Source organism: Bufo bufo, chromosome 2 (assembly GCF_905171765.1).
Source record: "Bufo bufo chromosome 2, aBufBuf1.1, whole genome shotgun sequence".
Classification (NCBI taxonomy): Eukaryota; Metazoa; Chordata; class Amphibia; order Anura; family Bufonidae; genus Bufo; species Bufo bufo.
In genome coordinates, this window is record NC_053390.1 from 25,643,134 (window position 1) to 25,660,070 (window position 16,937).

General features: G+C 45.6%; 1 protein-coding gene and 2 long non-coding RNA genes across 4 annotated transcripts in view; all 3 read left to right on the plus strand.

The window, feature by feature from the left end:
* The window catches only part of LOC120991171, a 32,839-nt gene extending 31,613 nt beyond the window's left edge, over positions 1-1,226 (plus strand). The window contains exons 1-3 of one of the 2 annotated variants that reach the window (XR_005776510.1): positions 297-359; positions 736-860; positions 1,176-1,226. This is a non-coding gene — a long non-coding RNA (uncharacterized LOC120991171). Of the gene's footprint in view, positions 1-296; positions 360-735; positions 861-1,175 lie in introns of those variants that run through there. The other variant, XR_005776511.1, reaches the window with a different exon arrangement.
* A 278-nt stretch (positions 1,227-1,504) lies between these two features.
* LOC120991189 lies at positions 1,505-6,983 on the plus strand. Its single transcript, XR_005776538.1, has 3 exons — positions 1,505-1,562; positions 6,506-6,630; positions 6,945-6,983. It is a non-coding gene; the product is annotated as an uncharacterized LOC120991189 (long non-coding RNA).
* Positions 6,984-8,665: 1,682 nt separating this feature from the next.
* On the plus strand, positions 8,666-10,273 carry LOC120991154 (gastrula zinc finger protein XlCGF17.1-like). Its single transcript, XM_040420065.1, has one exon. The coding sequence runs from the start codon at positions 8,667-8,669 to the stop codon at positions 9,795-9,797; it is 1,131 nt and encodes a 376-aa protein (XP_040275999.1). The 5' UTR covers position 8,666; the 3' UTR covers positions 9,798-10,273.
* Positions 10,274-16,937: the final 6,664 nt, after the last annotated feature.

Consider the following 16,937-nt stretch of genomic DNA (forward strand, 5'->3'; position numbering starts at 1 on the left):
AGACTGCTATTATACAATATCAGAGAACTACAATTCCCAGCATGTCCATGTTGTTATTTTAGGATATCAGGTGACAGATCTACAACTCCCAGCATTTCCTTGGCTGTATAGAGAAAAACTCATCAATCCTACAGTTCCTTCTCCATAGTAAGCTCCGCCCCTCATGTCACATGACTAACATCACTTCTTCCCCACCTCTTCTCCTCTTCACTGCTGAGCACCGCCCCCTGCACTGATCACATGACGGTGACGTCACCCCAGGTCCTTCAGCTCTGGCAGTGCAGCAGATACTGGGCAGGTCCTGGTCGGTAGTCAGGGCTCTTGTTCTCTCTGGTATCAGCCATTCCTCCAGCCTGCAGGTAAGATGAGCTGTGAGGAGACAGTGTGGTGGAGAGCTCAGACATGTCACCTCTGGAGGTTCTCCTCCATTACACACAAGGAATCCTTCTCCGCTCCTCAGCTTAGTATGATGGGGGGAGTAGTAGTGGGGATAGTGGGGGTTGTCATCATTCTGTGCTGGATCAGAGAATCTGCTTAGTGTGAATGAGGTTTTTACCGCCAGGAGCTTAGATACACACTGCACTGCCAGGAGCTTAGATACACCCGGAGCTCAGGGTTTTCCCGTCAGTGCAGCTTTATGAGGGTCTGAGTTTTGCGGGATGAGTTGTACTTTTTCTCGGCCTCATTATCGGGGACATGGGACTCACTGATTAACCTTTATTCCTTTTTTTGGAGGCATCATGAAGAAAACCAGCAATACGAGCCTTCTCCTGAATGAGCCACCAAGGATGGACAGGAAGGAGATCAGCAGAAGAATATTAGACCTCACCTTGGAGATCATCTCCCTGCTGAGCGGAGAGGTAAACTTTTCTAGATTTCTCTCCTCTTTATTGTATTCTGTAACAAGTCAGACATCGGGAAGGAGAATCCATCATAGGAAGTGATAGGAAGAGTCCAGGGTCCTGGAGAACGGCCTCCAGACCTTCCAAGTGACGGAGAACCTGAAGATCAGCCCCCAGTATGGTGAGTGATGTATCATGTGACCGGTGACCAATAGTCATGTTGTAGGAGCCATGAGAAGGTAAGTAGGCACGTTGTACCCAGGAGGAGAGGGCCGGAGGAGAGCACATGGCCCCTGAAGGGTTTATTCCCTAAGTGTCTCTCTCCATCCACAGGAGTACACAATAGTGAAGAAGACATCGGGGGACTGTGTGACTCCCATCATCCATCTCCAGGAGTCAGGAGGGCGGAGCAGGACCCCTCCCCCCATCACAGAGCCTCCCCCTCACCCCCTGATACATGAGCAGAAGATCCTAGAACTCACCCACAAGATGATGGAGCTGCTGACTGGAGAGGTGACACTGCTGGGAATGCTGGGAAATTCTCCAGTAACAGCACTGGAGGGGTCTGGGTGATGACGGTGTCATTGTGTTGTCAGGTTCCTATAAGGTGTCAGGACGTCACTGTCTATTTCTCCATTGAGGAGTGGGAGTATATAGAAGGCCACAAGGATCTGTACAAGGAGGCCATGATGGAGGAGCACCAGCCTCTTATATCACAAGGTAAGAGCCGTCATGTGCAGTGTATACACGTGTGTGCAGTGACATGTAATGGAGGAGCACCAGCCTCTTATATCACAAGGTAAGAGCCGTCATGTGCAGTGTATACACGTGTGTGCAGTGACATGTAATGGAGGAGCACCAGCCTCTTATATCACAGGGTAAGACCCGTCATGTGCAGTGTATACACGTGTGTGCAGTGACATGTAATGGAGGAGCACCAGCCTCTTATATCACCAGGTAAGAGCCGTCATGTGCAGTGTGTACACGTGTGTGCAGTGACATGTAATGGAGGAGCACCAGCCTCTTATATCACCAGGTAAGAGCCGTCATGTGCAGTGTATACACGTGTGTGCAGTGACATGTAATGGAGGAGCACCAGCCTCTTATATCACAAGGTAAGAGCCGTCATGTGCAGTGTATACACGTGTGTGCAGTGACATGTAATGGAGGAACACCAGCCTCTTATATCACAAGGTAAGAGCCGTCATGTGCAGTGTATACACGTGTGTGCAGTGACATGTAATGGAGGAGCGTCAGCCTCTTATATCACAAGGTAAGACCCGTCATGTGCAGTGTATACACGTGTGTGCAGTGACATGTAATGGAGGAGCACCAGCCTCTTATATCACAAGGTAAGAGCCGTCATGTGCAGTGTATACACATGTGTGCAGTGACATGTAATGGAGGAGCACCAGTCTCTTATATCACAAGGTAAGAGCCGTCATGTGCAGTGTGTACACGTGTGTGCAGTGACATGTAATGGAGGATCACCAGCCTCTTATATCACAAGGTAAGAGCCGTCATGTGCAGTGTATACACGTGTGTGCAGTGACATGTAATGGAGGAGCACCAGCCTCTTATATCACAAGGTAAGAGCCGTCATGTGCAGTGTATACACGTGTGTGCAGTGACATGTAATGGAGGATCACCAGTCTCTTATATCACAAGGTAAGAGCCGTCATGTGCAGTGTATACACGTGTGTGCAGTGACATGTAATGGAGGAGCACCAGCCTCTTATATCACAAGGTAAGAGCCGTCATGTGCAGTGTATACACGTGTGTGCAGTGACCTGTAATGGAGGAGCACCAGCCTCTTATATCACAGGGTAAGACCCGTCATGTGCAGTGTATACACGTGTGTGCAGTGACATGTAATGGAGGAGCACCAGCCTCTTGTATCACAAGGTAAGAGCCGTCATGTGCAGTGTATACACGTGTCTGCAGTGACATGTGATGGAGGAGCACCAGCCTCTTATATCACAAGGTAAGACCCGTCATGTGCAGTGTATACACGTGTGTGCAGTGACAGGTAATGGAGGAGCGGCAGCCTCTGTGCAATGGCAGTTGGTACTTTTCTGTTTTTGTTGCCTTTTTATGGATGCACCGTGTGTTCTGCATACACAGAGTTATGATCAGACATGTTACACGTATGTAAAGGTACGGTCAGACATAGCACATGGATACAGTGCGGTATAAAATACACCTCTCTTCTGAGCACTGTGTTGTGGCTACAATGCAGACGTTCCTGTGTATGAGGCCTAACAATATAAGGCAGCGCCTCCATGTAGTTTAGGATGGGTTCATATTTGTCAAGGGTCCTGAATTTGCAGGGACTGACATACCGATTCCTTCTGTCTCAGGCCAAAACTGAATGGAGCTTATGTAAGCCCCGCCAGAAAAAGGGCTTCACACTTGGGTTACACCTATTGATCCTGCACCTACCTAATTAACTAACTAAGACTTAACTTTTATTCATTGTGCTACTAATAATACTTGTGTTATTAACTAAGTCTTTAAAACTTTCAGTACATCGCAGCCTTTGTATCTATTTGATTTCCCTGTCTGGATATCACCTGACCAGGTTCCCTGCTGCAGGGTAAATTAACACTCGTGCCTGTCTGGCTGCGCGCTGCCAGTATCGTATGGAGGCACTGTGTTATACCTTAACACTATGCTGCTAAGCTGCAGAGATGTACTGTTTAAAAATCAGAGCTTCACGCTGCCCCCGACATGTTTCGCCGTGTACCGGCGTCTTCAGGGGTTAGGGCAGAGTGTAAGCGTGTCCCCTCCCGGCTGGCTTGTAAAACCTTCGTTTGTGACGTCATTGCTGTGGGCTTCACTCATGGGCGTGGTTCGGATCCCTTATTGAGCTGATGATAGGACGCGCTACAGGACTCCACCCCCTGATGACGACGTCCTCCTATCCTTGGCCTTCTGATTGGCCTACGTCATCAGATGTGCATGTCCCAAACTATACGTCGGGAAGACCACCAAGGAGCTAAGAAGGCGAATTTCAAGACACCAGAGCAGCATCAATACAGGGGAAGACACCAGGCTGGCCAGACACATGAGAGATAAGCATAAGGACCAAAGCACAGATTTCAAATTCTGGGGACTAACGAAGGTTAAGTCAGGCCCACACAAAGGAGATATAGATAAAAAAAACTCCAACAGGAGGAACCAAAATGGATTTACCTGCTTAATAGTCTATCTCCGAGAGGCCTGAATGAAGGGTTCACGTACTCGTCCTTCCTATAGGCATGACCCCCACCTAGGAAGAAAGAAAATGAAAAAGAAAAAACATTATAAACAAACAATAAAATCGAAAATGACACATTCTAAGAAAAATAGAGCAACCCACTCGACGGCAAGACCTAGCAAAAAAGAAAAATACGACAATGAAGTTGAGTATCTGTGGTAACAATACAACTGTACATGGAGAGTGGCGCTAATGTAAATATCCTAAAGAGGCTATATGGTAGAGGAATCCTAATCCTATAAAGGCCTCATCTATTTGCTGTACAGGTAATGTATAGTGAACGCCATGTCCAGATAAAGGCCATATATATAGGGAGAGAAGTGGGAGACACTATTGAGGTGAGATAATCAACGCATTGGAAACAAACCAGCCCAGTTAAAGGGATGCTGGGATGCTTGCAGACGCGTACAAAAAACATCTAAGTACCATAATCATGCGCACAAACAGGACCCAACTAGAGGGTAGATCCATACCTATAGATATGCGAATCTGACAGCTACTAGGAGTATCGCTAGGGCCTGGAGCCCTGCCTCCGGACATACTTAGAAGTTCACAAAGTGGCAAGTGTAGGAGCTGTACATGAAAAACTAAGTATGGAGATAACGCGCAGAAGATATTCATCCCAGTGTTGACAAAAACACTTGGGTGGATAAGTCGGGACGCATATGATGCTGAATGAGCCAGTAGTACCAGTAGCTAAGTCCAGGAACATACGCTGAAGGGAGCGGACGCAATTTGTAGGGTTGCTGGCGATGCTTATAGACAGACATTAAAAACATCTAAGCATTATAACATGGAGCATAAGTAGGCACTGTTTATAGGGCAGAATAATGCCCATGGATATGCATCCTGATATCTATGAGGAAAACCAATAATGGACTGGAGCTCAGTCTCCAGACATGTGCACAAGACGATAAAGTAATAAATGCAAGTACAATATAAACTCCTAAGTATGGAGACATGCGCAGAAGATACAAGCTCTGCGCAGACAAAAATATACCGGGGGGAAAAAGGGAGTCGGGATGCATATGATGAACAATCGAGCCGCCAGTGCCAGCGACTAAGTCCATGGGCATGCGCCGCAAGGAAGCGCGACATCCGGAATCTGAAGGGCCGAGAATAAAGTTCGCCGACATGCGCAGTAAGACGTACATTGGGAAACGTCGAAGTCCACAGGACATGCGCAGCACAACCTCATGACATAGGATAGGAGGACGTCGTCATCAGGGGGTGGAGTCCTGTAGCGCGTCCTATCATCAGCTCAATAAGGGATCCGAACCACGCCCATTAGTGAAGCCCACAGCAATGACGTCACAAACGAAGGTCTTATAAGCCAGCCGGGAGGGGACACGCTTACACTCTGCCCTAACCCCTGAAGACGCCGGTACACGGCGAAACATGTCGGGGGCAGCGTAAAGCTCTGATTTTTAAACAGTACATCTCTGCAGCTTAGCAGCATAGTGTTAAGGTATAACACAGTGCCTCCATACGATACTGGCAGCGCGCAGCCAGACAGGCACGAGTGTTAATTTACCCTGCAGCAGGGAACCTGGTCAGGTGATATCCGGACAGGGAAATCAAATAGATACAAAGGCTGCGATGTACTGAAAGTTTTAAAGACTTAGTTAATAACACAAGTATTATTAGTAGCACAATGAATAAAAGTTAAGTCTTAATTAATTAGGTAGGTGCAGGATCAATAGGTGTAACATAGTCCTAGGGACACCAGTAGTTATGATTTATTGTATAACACACCACATCCTTGCACTTAAAGGGAAAGCATAGTAATTGAAGTTCACACTTGGGTTGGGGACGTTTTCGAGGCAGGGCTTACATGCTCCAAATTTACCAACTACGACATTGGTAAGTATTGGAGGCCCCCAGAATCACTTCCACTGGTGGACACTCGGCACTGGGCACAATGAATTCAGCATGCCCACTCCTCACTGCCACTAGCGGTGTCTGAGAGCAGCTCGATGCCCCCCCATCCAAAAGACATAGAAGCTGACGCCGCAGTATTTGTATGAGAAAAGAGCTTCCAGGAGAAGAAGGGTTAATCTGACTGATATTGAAGGTGTACGGTCGTTTTAGGCCTGATTTACACAAGTGTATTCTCCTCAGTGTGCGATCCGTGTGTGCAGTGTTCTGCGCGCCGACCAGCAACAGACCGGGGGGCCGTGCCGAGATACTCAGGACATGTCTACTGCCTCCACACTCTGCACTGCCAGGAGCTTAGATACACACTGCACTGCCAGGAGCTTAGATACACCCGGAGCTCAGGGTTTTTCCTGTCAGTGCAGGTTTATGAGGGTCTGAGTTTTGCGGGATGAGTTGTACTTTTTCTCGGCCTCATTATCGGGGACATGGGACTCACTGATTAACCTTTATTCCTGTTTTTTTGGAGGCGTCATGAAGAAAACCAGCAATACGAGCCTTCTCCTGAATGAGCCACCAAGGATGGACAGGAAGGAGATCAGCAGAAGAATATTAGACCTCACCTTGGAGATCATCTCCCTGCTGAGCGGAGAGGTAAACTTTTCTAGATTTCTCTCCTCTTTATTGTATTCTGTAACAAGTCAGACATCGGGGAGGAGAATCCATCATAGGAAGTGATAGGAAGAGTCCAGGGTCCTGTAGAACGGCCTCCAGACCTTCCAAGTGATGGACAACCTGAAGATCAGCCCCCAATATGGTGAGTGATGTATCATGTGACCGGTGACCAATAGTCATGTTGTAGGAGCCATGAGAAGGTAAGTAGGCACGTTGTACCAGGAGGAAAGGGCCGGAGGAGAGCACATGGCCCCTGAAGGGTTTATTCCCTAAGTGTCTCTCTCCATCCACAGGAGTACACAATAGTGAAGAAGACACCGGGGGACTGTGTGACTCCCATCATCCATCTCCAGGAGTCAGGAGGACGGAGCAGGACCCCTCCCCCCATCACAGAGCCTCCCCCTCACCCCCTGATACATGAGCAGAAGATCCTAGAGCTCACCCACAAGATGATGGAGCTGCTGACTGGAGAGGTGACACTGCTGGTAATGCTGGGAAATTCTCCAGTAACAGCACTGGAGGGGTCTGGGTGATGACGGTGTCATTGTGTTGTCAGGTTCCTCTAAGGTGTCAGGATGTCACTGTCTATTTCTCCATGGAGGAGTGGGAGTATATAGAAGGACACAAGGATCTGTACAAGGAGGCCATGATGGAGGAGCACCAGCCTCTTATATCACAGGGTAAGAGCCGTCATGTGCAGTGTATACACGTGTGTGCAGTGACATGTAATGGAGGAGCACCAGGCTCTTATATCACAAGGTAAGACCCGTCATGTGCAGTGTGTACACGTGTGTGCAGTGACATGTAATGGAGGAGCACCAGCCTCTTATATCACAAGGTAAGAGCCGTCATGTGCAGTGTGTACACGTGTGTGCAGTGACATGTAATGGAGGAGCACCAGCCTCTTATATCACAGGGTAAGAGCCGTCATGTGCAGTGTGTACACGTGTGTGCAGTGACATGTAATGGAGGAGCACCAGCCTCTTATATCACAAGGTAAGAGCCGTCATGTGCAGTGTATACACGTGTGTGCAGTGACATGTAATGGAGCAGCACCAGCCTCTTATATCACAAGGTAAGAGCCGTCATGTGCAGTGTATACACTTGTGTGCAGTGACATGTAATGGAGGAGCACCAGCCTCTTATATCACAAGGTAAGAGCCGTCATGTGCAGTGTATACACGTGTGTGCAGTGACATGTAATGGAGGAGCACCAGCCTCTTATATCACAAGGTAAGAGCCGTCATGTGCAGTGTATACACGTGTGTGCAGTGACATGTAATGGAGGAGTAATATTCGCGATCAACACTATTCGCGAATACGAATATATATTACTATATTCTAAATCTTAGCGAATTCTTATAGTGGCGATATTCACGATTACAATTCGCAAATCGAATATTCACGCGCAACACTAATGCAGACCCAGATGCGCCATTGTGACACAAAAGCCAACCAATAGGAGTATAGAAATAGAAGTGTCGCCGTGCAGCAGATCTAAGCTCCAGTCCTTGTTCACCCAATGGTAGCCGGGTCTCAAGACCCTGAGGAGCAAAGCAGCTCCAACCATGATGCTCCTTATTGTAGTAAAAATTTGTCCAGTTATCCATGAAAAGCAAAGTGTGTTGGCAGAGGGCAGGGCTCGTTTCCAGACATGGTCCGGAGGTTATAGAAGCTTTATAAGGCTGGGATCACAAGTGCAGTTTTTGTGCAGTTTGTTTTTAGCCACACAGCTTCCCTAACTCAGAAACAGCATAGTTTGCTGTGCTATTCAGTCTATTCAGTTTCCATAACTTTCATGCGCTGCAATAGGAGCTACTAAAACAGTGGGCGCTGGAGCACTCTGCTGTTTCCCGGCCGGCTGGTGATCTGGACTTAGTAACAGTGAGATGAGACAACCCCAATAATAAGAATGTTATAAGTTTGTCGACTCTGTAATTTAGATTTAAAAAAAATAGTAATTGCATTTTGTATCTTTAGCAGAAAATTCCTATAAGAATTCTGAGGGAAACTTAATGTTGTCACAAAATTATGAAGCAGAAGATGAAGACATCATGCAGTGCTCTTCAGGAGAAAATCGTAATGTACATCCAGGACTTCACAGTACAGACCTATCATATAATCCCCCTGTTCATGAGGAATCATCTGACCAATCACAGTTTGCTACCACAAGTGCTGGTCAGAAAGGGGGTGAAAGGTTTCAAAAGATCACAAAAAGATCAATTCTTTCTACAGACAGAAGAATTCGCACACCGCAGAAGCTGATTTCATGTCCAAAATGTGGGAAATATTTTCCATATAAATCAGCGCTTGTTCGACATGAGAGAAGTCACACAAGAGAGAAGCCATATTCATGTTCAGAACGTGGGAAACGGTTTACACTTAGAAAAACTCTTGTTAAACATACGCTACGTCACACAGGAGAGAAGCCGTATTCATGTTCAGAATGTGGGAAATGTTATAGTGATATCTCAACTCTTAATAGACATAAGAAAATTCATACAGGAGAGAAACCGTATTCATGTTCAAAATGTTGGAAATGTTTTACACAGAAAGCAAATCTTGAGTCACATGAGAGAATTCACACAGGAGAGAAGCCGTATTCATGTTCAGAATGTGGGAAATGTTTTACACAGACTTCAAGTCTTAGTGCACATCAGAGAAGACACAGAGGAGAGAAGCCGTATTCATGTTCAGAATGTGGAAAATGTTTTTCAGACAAATACAATCTTTTTACACATAAGAGAAGTCACGGAGAGAAGCCGTATTCATGTTCAGAATGTGGGAAACGTTTTACACTTAGACAAAGTCTTGTTAAACATGCGCTATTTCACACAGTAGAGAAGTCGAATTCATGTTCAGAATGTGGGAAATATTTTACAGATAAATCGGAGCTTGTTAGACATGAGAGATGTCACAAAGGAGAAAAGCCGTATTCATGTTTAGAATGTGGGAAATGTTTTGCAAAGAAACTCTATCTTAATAGACATGTGAAACTTCATACAGGAAAGAAGCCGTATTCATGTTCAGAATGTGAGCAATGTTTTACGCAAAAATCAGATCTTGATAGTCATGAGAGAAGTCACAGAAGAATAAGGATACGATCACAATTCCAGAATTTAGACTTTGATTTCGATTCCAATTAACACCTTAACGACCCTGTACGATAATGCTCGTCCTAACTTGCAGGTACTAAGATTAACGCGCTGCCCCACATGCCCTGCTGTGCCAGCATCGGTGAAAACAGCGATACCGGCGGATTAACCCCCTTTATGCCGCGGTCACGCTGACTGCGGCATACAGGGGGTTTGCGGCAGCTTGTACATCCCCTTCAGGTTCCCGTGCTGGGGTGACGGGGACCCGATGGTTGCTATGGCAGCCCCGATGCCTTGAACAGGCATCAGGACTGCCAGCTACGGAAGCCCAAGAGATCCAGCCCCAGGGCTGGGTCTCCTAGGCAACTGTAAGCATCTTAAAGTGTAAGACACTGACCGTTCAATATAGCACAGTATAGATGTATTGTGCTGTATTGAAACAGGGATCAGACCCTGAAATGTTGAAGTCTCATAGTGGGACAAAAAAAAAGTGAAAAAAAGAAGTTAAAAAAAAAAAAAAGTTTCAAGTAAAAAACAAAAACCGCCCTTTTCCCAAAATAAAGTAAAAAAAATAGGGAAAAAAGAAAAGTAGACATATTAGGTATCGCCTCATCTGTATCTACCAGTTCTATAAAAATATCACATGACCTAACCCCTCAGGTGGACATTGTCAAAAAATTTAATAAAAACAGTGCTAAAAAAAATATTTTTTTTGTCACCTTACATCACCAAAAGTGTAATAGCTTCTCTAAACTTTTGAGTGCACATGTCCAGCTGTTTAAAGTTTCAGTACTTTTGCACAACTTGCTGTTCTCTAATAACTGCAAAATTCAGAACAGGCGTTTGATCCTTGAATTACCCAATACATTTCCTGGTTCAATTAGAACCAGGAAATCATGAGACCAAGACGAGACCACCTAACAGTTAGTCATGAGACCACCTAACAATTGATCAACACTACCTCGCCATTGCAAGGCTTCACCCAGAATGTTCTCAGACAGAAGTGGCCACTGAGCTTAGAGGGTCACAGACTGTTGTCAGCAGGTTGCAACAAAGATACAGAGAGACTGGAAGAGTCACAGAAAGGCCTAGAAGTGGACATCCTTTGGCCACATCCCACACTGATGACCACTTAATTGTGAACAATGCCCTGTGGAACCGAATTATGAATTCCACACAATTTCAGGCACATTTAAGGTAGGTGAGAGGCACCCAAGTGTCACATCAGACCATTCAAAACCATTTACGTCAGCGTGGTCTGCGTTCTAGACGACCTGCAAGGGTACCTGACCACACCACCATGCATAGGTGTAATCGTCTTGCATGGGCCAGGGATCATCTACGCAGGGCGATGGACCAGTGGGCCTCAATGCTGTTCACTGATGAAAGTAGATTCACGCTGAGCAGAAATGATGGCCTCCAATGATGTTGGAGACATCAAGAAGAGCGCTATGCATCAGCCACAGTTGTCACCAGACAAGCCTTTGGTGGTGGTGTTGCATTTTGGGCAGGTGTGTCTAGGTATAGTGACAAGTCCATACTACTTGAATAGCATCATTAATCCAGTCATTGTGCCTCTGCTTGAACAACCCAGGCCTAATTTCATCTTCAAAAACGACAATGTTCAAGCTCATCAAGGTTGCATCATTAGGGAATGGCTGGGGTACTTCAAATGTAGTGGCCTGCACTTTCTCCAGACCTGTCGACTTATGAATAGCATGAGATGTCATTGTCAAGCTGTAATTGATGCTCAATGCCACATGACACGTTATTGAGATATTACAATTTTTTGGGGTGTATACCTACCACTGTTGCTGGCTTTTGTTTCAATACATTGTTTGAGATGAGGAAATAACCATTGCACGCTTTTATTTAAATGCTCTACTTTCATGATTATAATATCCCTGTGGTGTGAAATTTTTACATTTTCCATAAATTTTACCCGAAAGCCAAATATCTCTAACTTTTTGTGAGTAGTATTCGTTATTGGTGACCTCATTAGAAGCCAAAACAGCATCACATGAGAAGGTCTGTTTGCGACCACAGAAAATGGCTCCCAACGTGGGGCAGGACATCTAGTAAGGCCGTTCGGATCGACATCGACAAGTCCTCCAACGGGACGGACAGATCATAATGCAGATTCACGGTAAGAAATGTATTCTTACAAAATGACCCTCTGTCCCTTCCTGTGTTGACTACGAAGATCTGGGTGAGTCTTACATGTTATAATTGTCCTGTCCAAAGAACTATGATATTGATGTGATGTTGGTTTAATGTTATACTACCAATGTGGAGTTGACACAGTCTCCACAGACCAGGGGTTGTCACGGGCAACTGGTATCATGTCTCATGACTACGTTTTTGTAAGCGGCTTAGGGCATTCCTGAAGTGCAACGAGCAGCACAGTCAATTAAAACACTACCATAGTGATGGATCATGTGACAGACCATGTGATGAGCGCACTGATGTCACCACAGGTCCTTTTCCTCCCAGGTCCTCAAAGAAGAAGACAGAAGAGAAGCCGGGCTGCCTGAACAAGTGGATGAGGTGAGTTAAATTATTATTTTTATTTTTTTTTAACCCCTCCATCCCTATTGTACTAAGCATTCTGTATTAAGAATGCTTTTATTTTCCCTTATAACCATGTTATAAGGGAAAATAATAATGATTGGGTCCCCATCCTGATCATCTCCTAGCAACCATGCGTGAAAATCGCACCGTATCCGCACTTGCTTGGGGATGCTTGTGATTTTCATGCAGCCCCATTCACTTCAATGGGGCCTGCCTTGTGTGAAAAACGCACAATATAGAGCATGCTGGGATTTTCACGCAATGCACAAGTGATGCGTGAAAATCACCGCTCATGTGCACAGCCCCATAGAAATGAATGTTCACCTCAAGCATTGCACCCGCGCGGAAATTTTGCCCGTGTGAAACAGGCCTTAAGGAGACAGAAGGAGAGGGATGTGTGTGAGAAATATACTCAGTAGGAAATTTTCATGATGAAAAAGTACATGGGGACATGGTGAAGTCTTAGGAAACTGATAAGGGAACCTTCCACGAAGAAGGGTGTCAAAAGAGACTTTTTCACGAACACATCATAGACTCATCATGTGGCGCATGAGAGAATAAAGACAGAATCCCATCATAGCAGTCAGGGTCAACCCGAAAGAATAAGAGTAAGTTGTTTGGCCTGAGTGTCTGTTTGGGAAAGAGAGGGATTCCCAAATCAGAGGGCAAAGCTATAAGACCAGACTCTGCAGTTTGAAAAACAAGCCCAAGAAGATACAGAGAAGATGTGGGGAAGGATAGAAGTAAGTCTGAGATAGTGATAGAGGAAGTAGAGATAGTATTGCATGTACTGATAGTTTATCTGACTGGAAAATGTAAGGGACACCCTATGCTGAGATTATCATAGACCTGGTGGGTCTCCAGGGTGGTCTCTGCAGTTGTCCTGCCTAGGTGTACCAGAAAGACTGTCTGAGGGAAGAGGACCTAGAGCATGTTTTGACTAGGTGTACCAGAAGGATTATAATCCTGAGGGAGGAGGACCTAGAGCAGTGATGGCGAACCTATGGCACGGGTGCCAGAGGCGGCACTCAGAGCCCTCTCTGTGGGCACCCGCACTGTGAAAAAAGTCTATGGTGTACCAATATCCCTTAGACTTTTCCTGCCATTCGTCAGCGCAGGACGTACTATGAACAGCACAGGCAGCGCACTAAATGTAGGCAGGCTTTAATAGCTAAATGATAAAGTACATGGAATATATACTATATTGAACTATAGTATTCAGGTTAAATTGCCGTGTTGGCACTTTACGATAAATAAGTGGGTTTTGGGTTGAATTGGGCACTCGGCCTCTAAAAGGTTCGACATCACTGACCTAGAGGAAGCCCGGCCGCCAAGTTATGTAATTAAGGATTTGAGGTGTTAAAGTGCCTTGTGAGCCAGACCCAAATCCTGGGATTGAACTGAAACAGACCATGGGGACCACATGAAGTAACTACGGGGAACAAAAAAAGAAAAATTGCCAAACAAATATAGCGAGAGAGAGAGAGTAAGAAAGAGAATGTAGAGATGCAGTGAAAAGGTATAGCAAGTTGTTGATAAAGGTTGGAAGTTTGGATGTTGAAGAAAATGGATGACACAGTTAAAGGGACACCCTGTATTCAGATTATCCTGAACTAAGAATCTCCTTGTGAGTGCTGTGTGCCTGTGGAGACTTAGTTCATTCTCAATAAATGAGACTCCAGTAGTTAGGCAGAGTCAGATAGAAGATAAGAAGAATGTACATTATTAGTCAGAAATGGCCAATTGCATTTATAATATGTCTCTTTCTCCCTGAATATCTGTGTGTGAATGGATTGTTGAGTTATAGCAAAGCTGGGTTCTGTCCAATCAAAGCGCAGAGCGTCACAGCCAAGGAGAAGGTGAGTTTTTTTTTTCTCCCTGGCTGTGACGCTCTGCGCTTTGATTTGACAGATCACAGCCAGTGAGAAGGAGACGCCCACTGAGAAAAAGAGCAGTCTCCTCCCCATTGCTCCGATGCTAGCAATTAGCATACAGAGCGGGAGAATATACCGGGGGTCACAGCCGGCGAACGGAGCAGCGCCCAGGAATAATAGTAAGTGCAGTGAGATTCCTGGGCGCCGCACTACATATCCTGATAGTTAGTTTACAATGTTTGGACCCATGAAAGGTCCTCTTTAATATCCGAGTCAAGTCTTAAGGCCTATTTAAAGGGTCGGACATTGATTAATAGTATAGCCGCCTTACATCTGGTGGCATTAGAGGCAGAGCTTGTTAAGAACTCATCTGCATCCCTTTCTTGCCAAATAGAAAACTAACTAGTAGAGGAAGGTCCTAAAGCCCAACCAAGAGGGATGGACTTAGATAACATAGAGGGGAGGGAGCAGCAAACCTCCCCCTCCCTTTTCACTCGGGGGGCTTCTAGATACTTGGGAGTCATGTGGATTCATTGCAGTTCTTTTCTTGAGGTAAAATAAAAAGTATTGTCACCTCTGGATCTTGTGATTCTCGTACAAGGGCCCATTGTTTGCATGTCTCAAGTAAAATTTTTATCCATTGACCGCATAATGTACCTCGAGCCACATAATCGCAATTTCTTTTATGTCAGGTGAGTGCCTAATTTTTAAGGCCCGTACTCCTGTGGCCTAAAATAAATTTTTTGTAGGCTCCAACAGGGCACATTTCTGAGAATTTCCCTTTAAGACGCATAAAAATGTCCCCTGATTAAGATATATATTTTTTGTTGGAATTTTTGTCATTGATCCCTTTCTAGTATGTCACTGTCCATTTTTTGGGACTATTTGTACACTTCTACTAAGTATTTGGTGGCTGCAAATATGAGCTGAAGGTTTTTCAGGTTCACCTGCCTTCAAAGTGAATGGGGTCTGCCGCGAACTTGTGGTTCGCGAACATTTGATCGCGTTCACGAACCGCTCCAGCCGATGTTTGTCCATCACTATATACATACACACAGGTATACACACTATACTACATACATACATGTAAGGGTGTGGGGCATGGTTAATTAATGCTGTTAAATGTAATTTGTATATGCCTGAAATAATTCGCTTGGTCAGTAGATGGCGACAAAGGATAAGATAGTCACACTGGAGCTTTTTAGTAGAGAAAAGTTTATATTCATTTATCTTTTAAAGTTTAATTAATGCTAATTTAGGGGCTTAGTAGAACCCTCAGAAGTGTGATAGTGAACTGTAAATGCAGGTTTGATGTTGCACTTGGAAAATCACTTGCTGCATCACAGTCTCTCAAGGAAGGAGGTTCCTGTCAGAGCAGGAAGTGACCAGAAAAAGTCTGCCTGTTGAATGCTGAGGATGTCAGGAGAGAACCTCTTTAGAGCTTGGAAGAGGATTTACGGCTCACAGTGGAGTCTGGCAACAGCACCTAGGGAAGATTCACCGCGACGACTCCGGGAAACACGTTGCTGCGCTATACTTAGGGTGCACCCCAAAGAGAAGCTAGCTCAGGAACATTCAGGCGCAGCTAGGCTGCTGTATGGACTTCGGGAAACATTTCTCAATAGCTGGTTTAGTGTTAGGCAGTATTACCTTCACTGTGTGTTTATGTTCTGTTACTGTTCTGTTTTCTTATATATGCTCAGTTACTTGTTCACTATATTTGTTTAGCAAAGACAAGTACTGGAAAAGAATCGCTGTCTGTGTCTGTGTGGCATCGTGTACCCTCTGTACTTATGGGCCCTGCCCTCGGTCTCCTTTCATTTGGTGCTGCGAGCAGGTAACATTTATTGCCATGCAGAACCCAACTGGTTCCGAGACGGCTCTGGACGTGGTCCCCATCATCCCGCCTGACGTGGGAGTAGCTCCGACCATGTGTTTGCCCACAGGGACAATATTGAATCAACTAGTGCGGTTTGATGGCCAAAACATGATGTTAGAAGACTGGGCCACACAGTTTGAGAGCACCCTCAGGTTATACAATTTGGCTCCGGATTTACAGTCAGATGTGGCTCTGAAAGCATTGGAAGGGGATGCTAGAAGCACTGTAATGCTACATCCAGAAGAGGAAAGGAAGACACTGGATGCTATATTCTCGAGTCTATTTACGGAGAAACGATGAGTACTGGCACCCTTAGGTCCCGTTTCTTCACTCTCTTCCAGCGTGAAGATGAGACGATCCACCAGTTTGCCAACGCCCACCAGGAGATCTGATCACATGAAGAGAGAGGCAAATGGTGCTAACGTTCTTGGAAATGGGGATCAAATCCTCTGGGACCAGTTTGTCCTTGGATTGCGTAGCCCTCCTCTTCACCAGGCTCTTAGGGAATGTATCCTGGTAGATGCTACATTGCAGTTTCAGAAGATACAAGCTGAGGCTGTGGCCTGAGACAAGGAAGAGGCTTATAGGGCTTATACCATGAGGATGCAGGCTGCAGGAAGTAAAAAAAACTCCTTCTGATAAAGAGGATCTGCGAGAGGCAGTGAAGGCACTTAGTGCATCCCTGGGAGAAATTCAGAGACAATTGGCACATCGATGGCCCCAGTTCAGTCTGATTATTGGAAAAGGGGTGCTGCCCCCATGGGTCTCCCATTATTTCGAGCTACTCCAGAGGCTGGAGTGAGAGACTCTCCCATGCACTGGGCTGGCCTGGCACTTTCCAACGCCTGAGTACTTTCCAACGCCTAA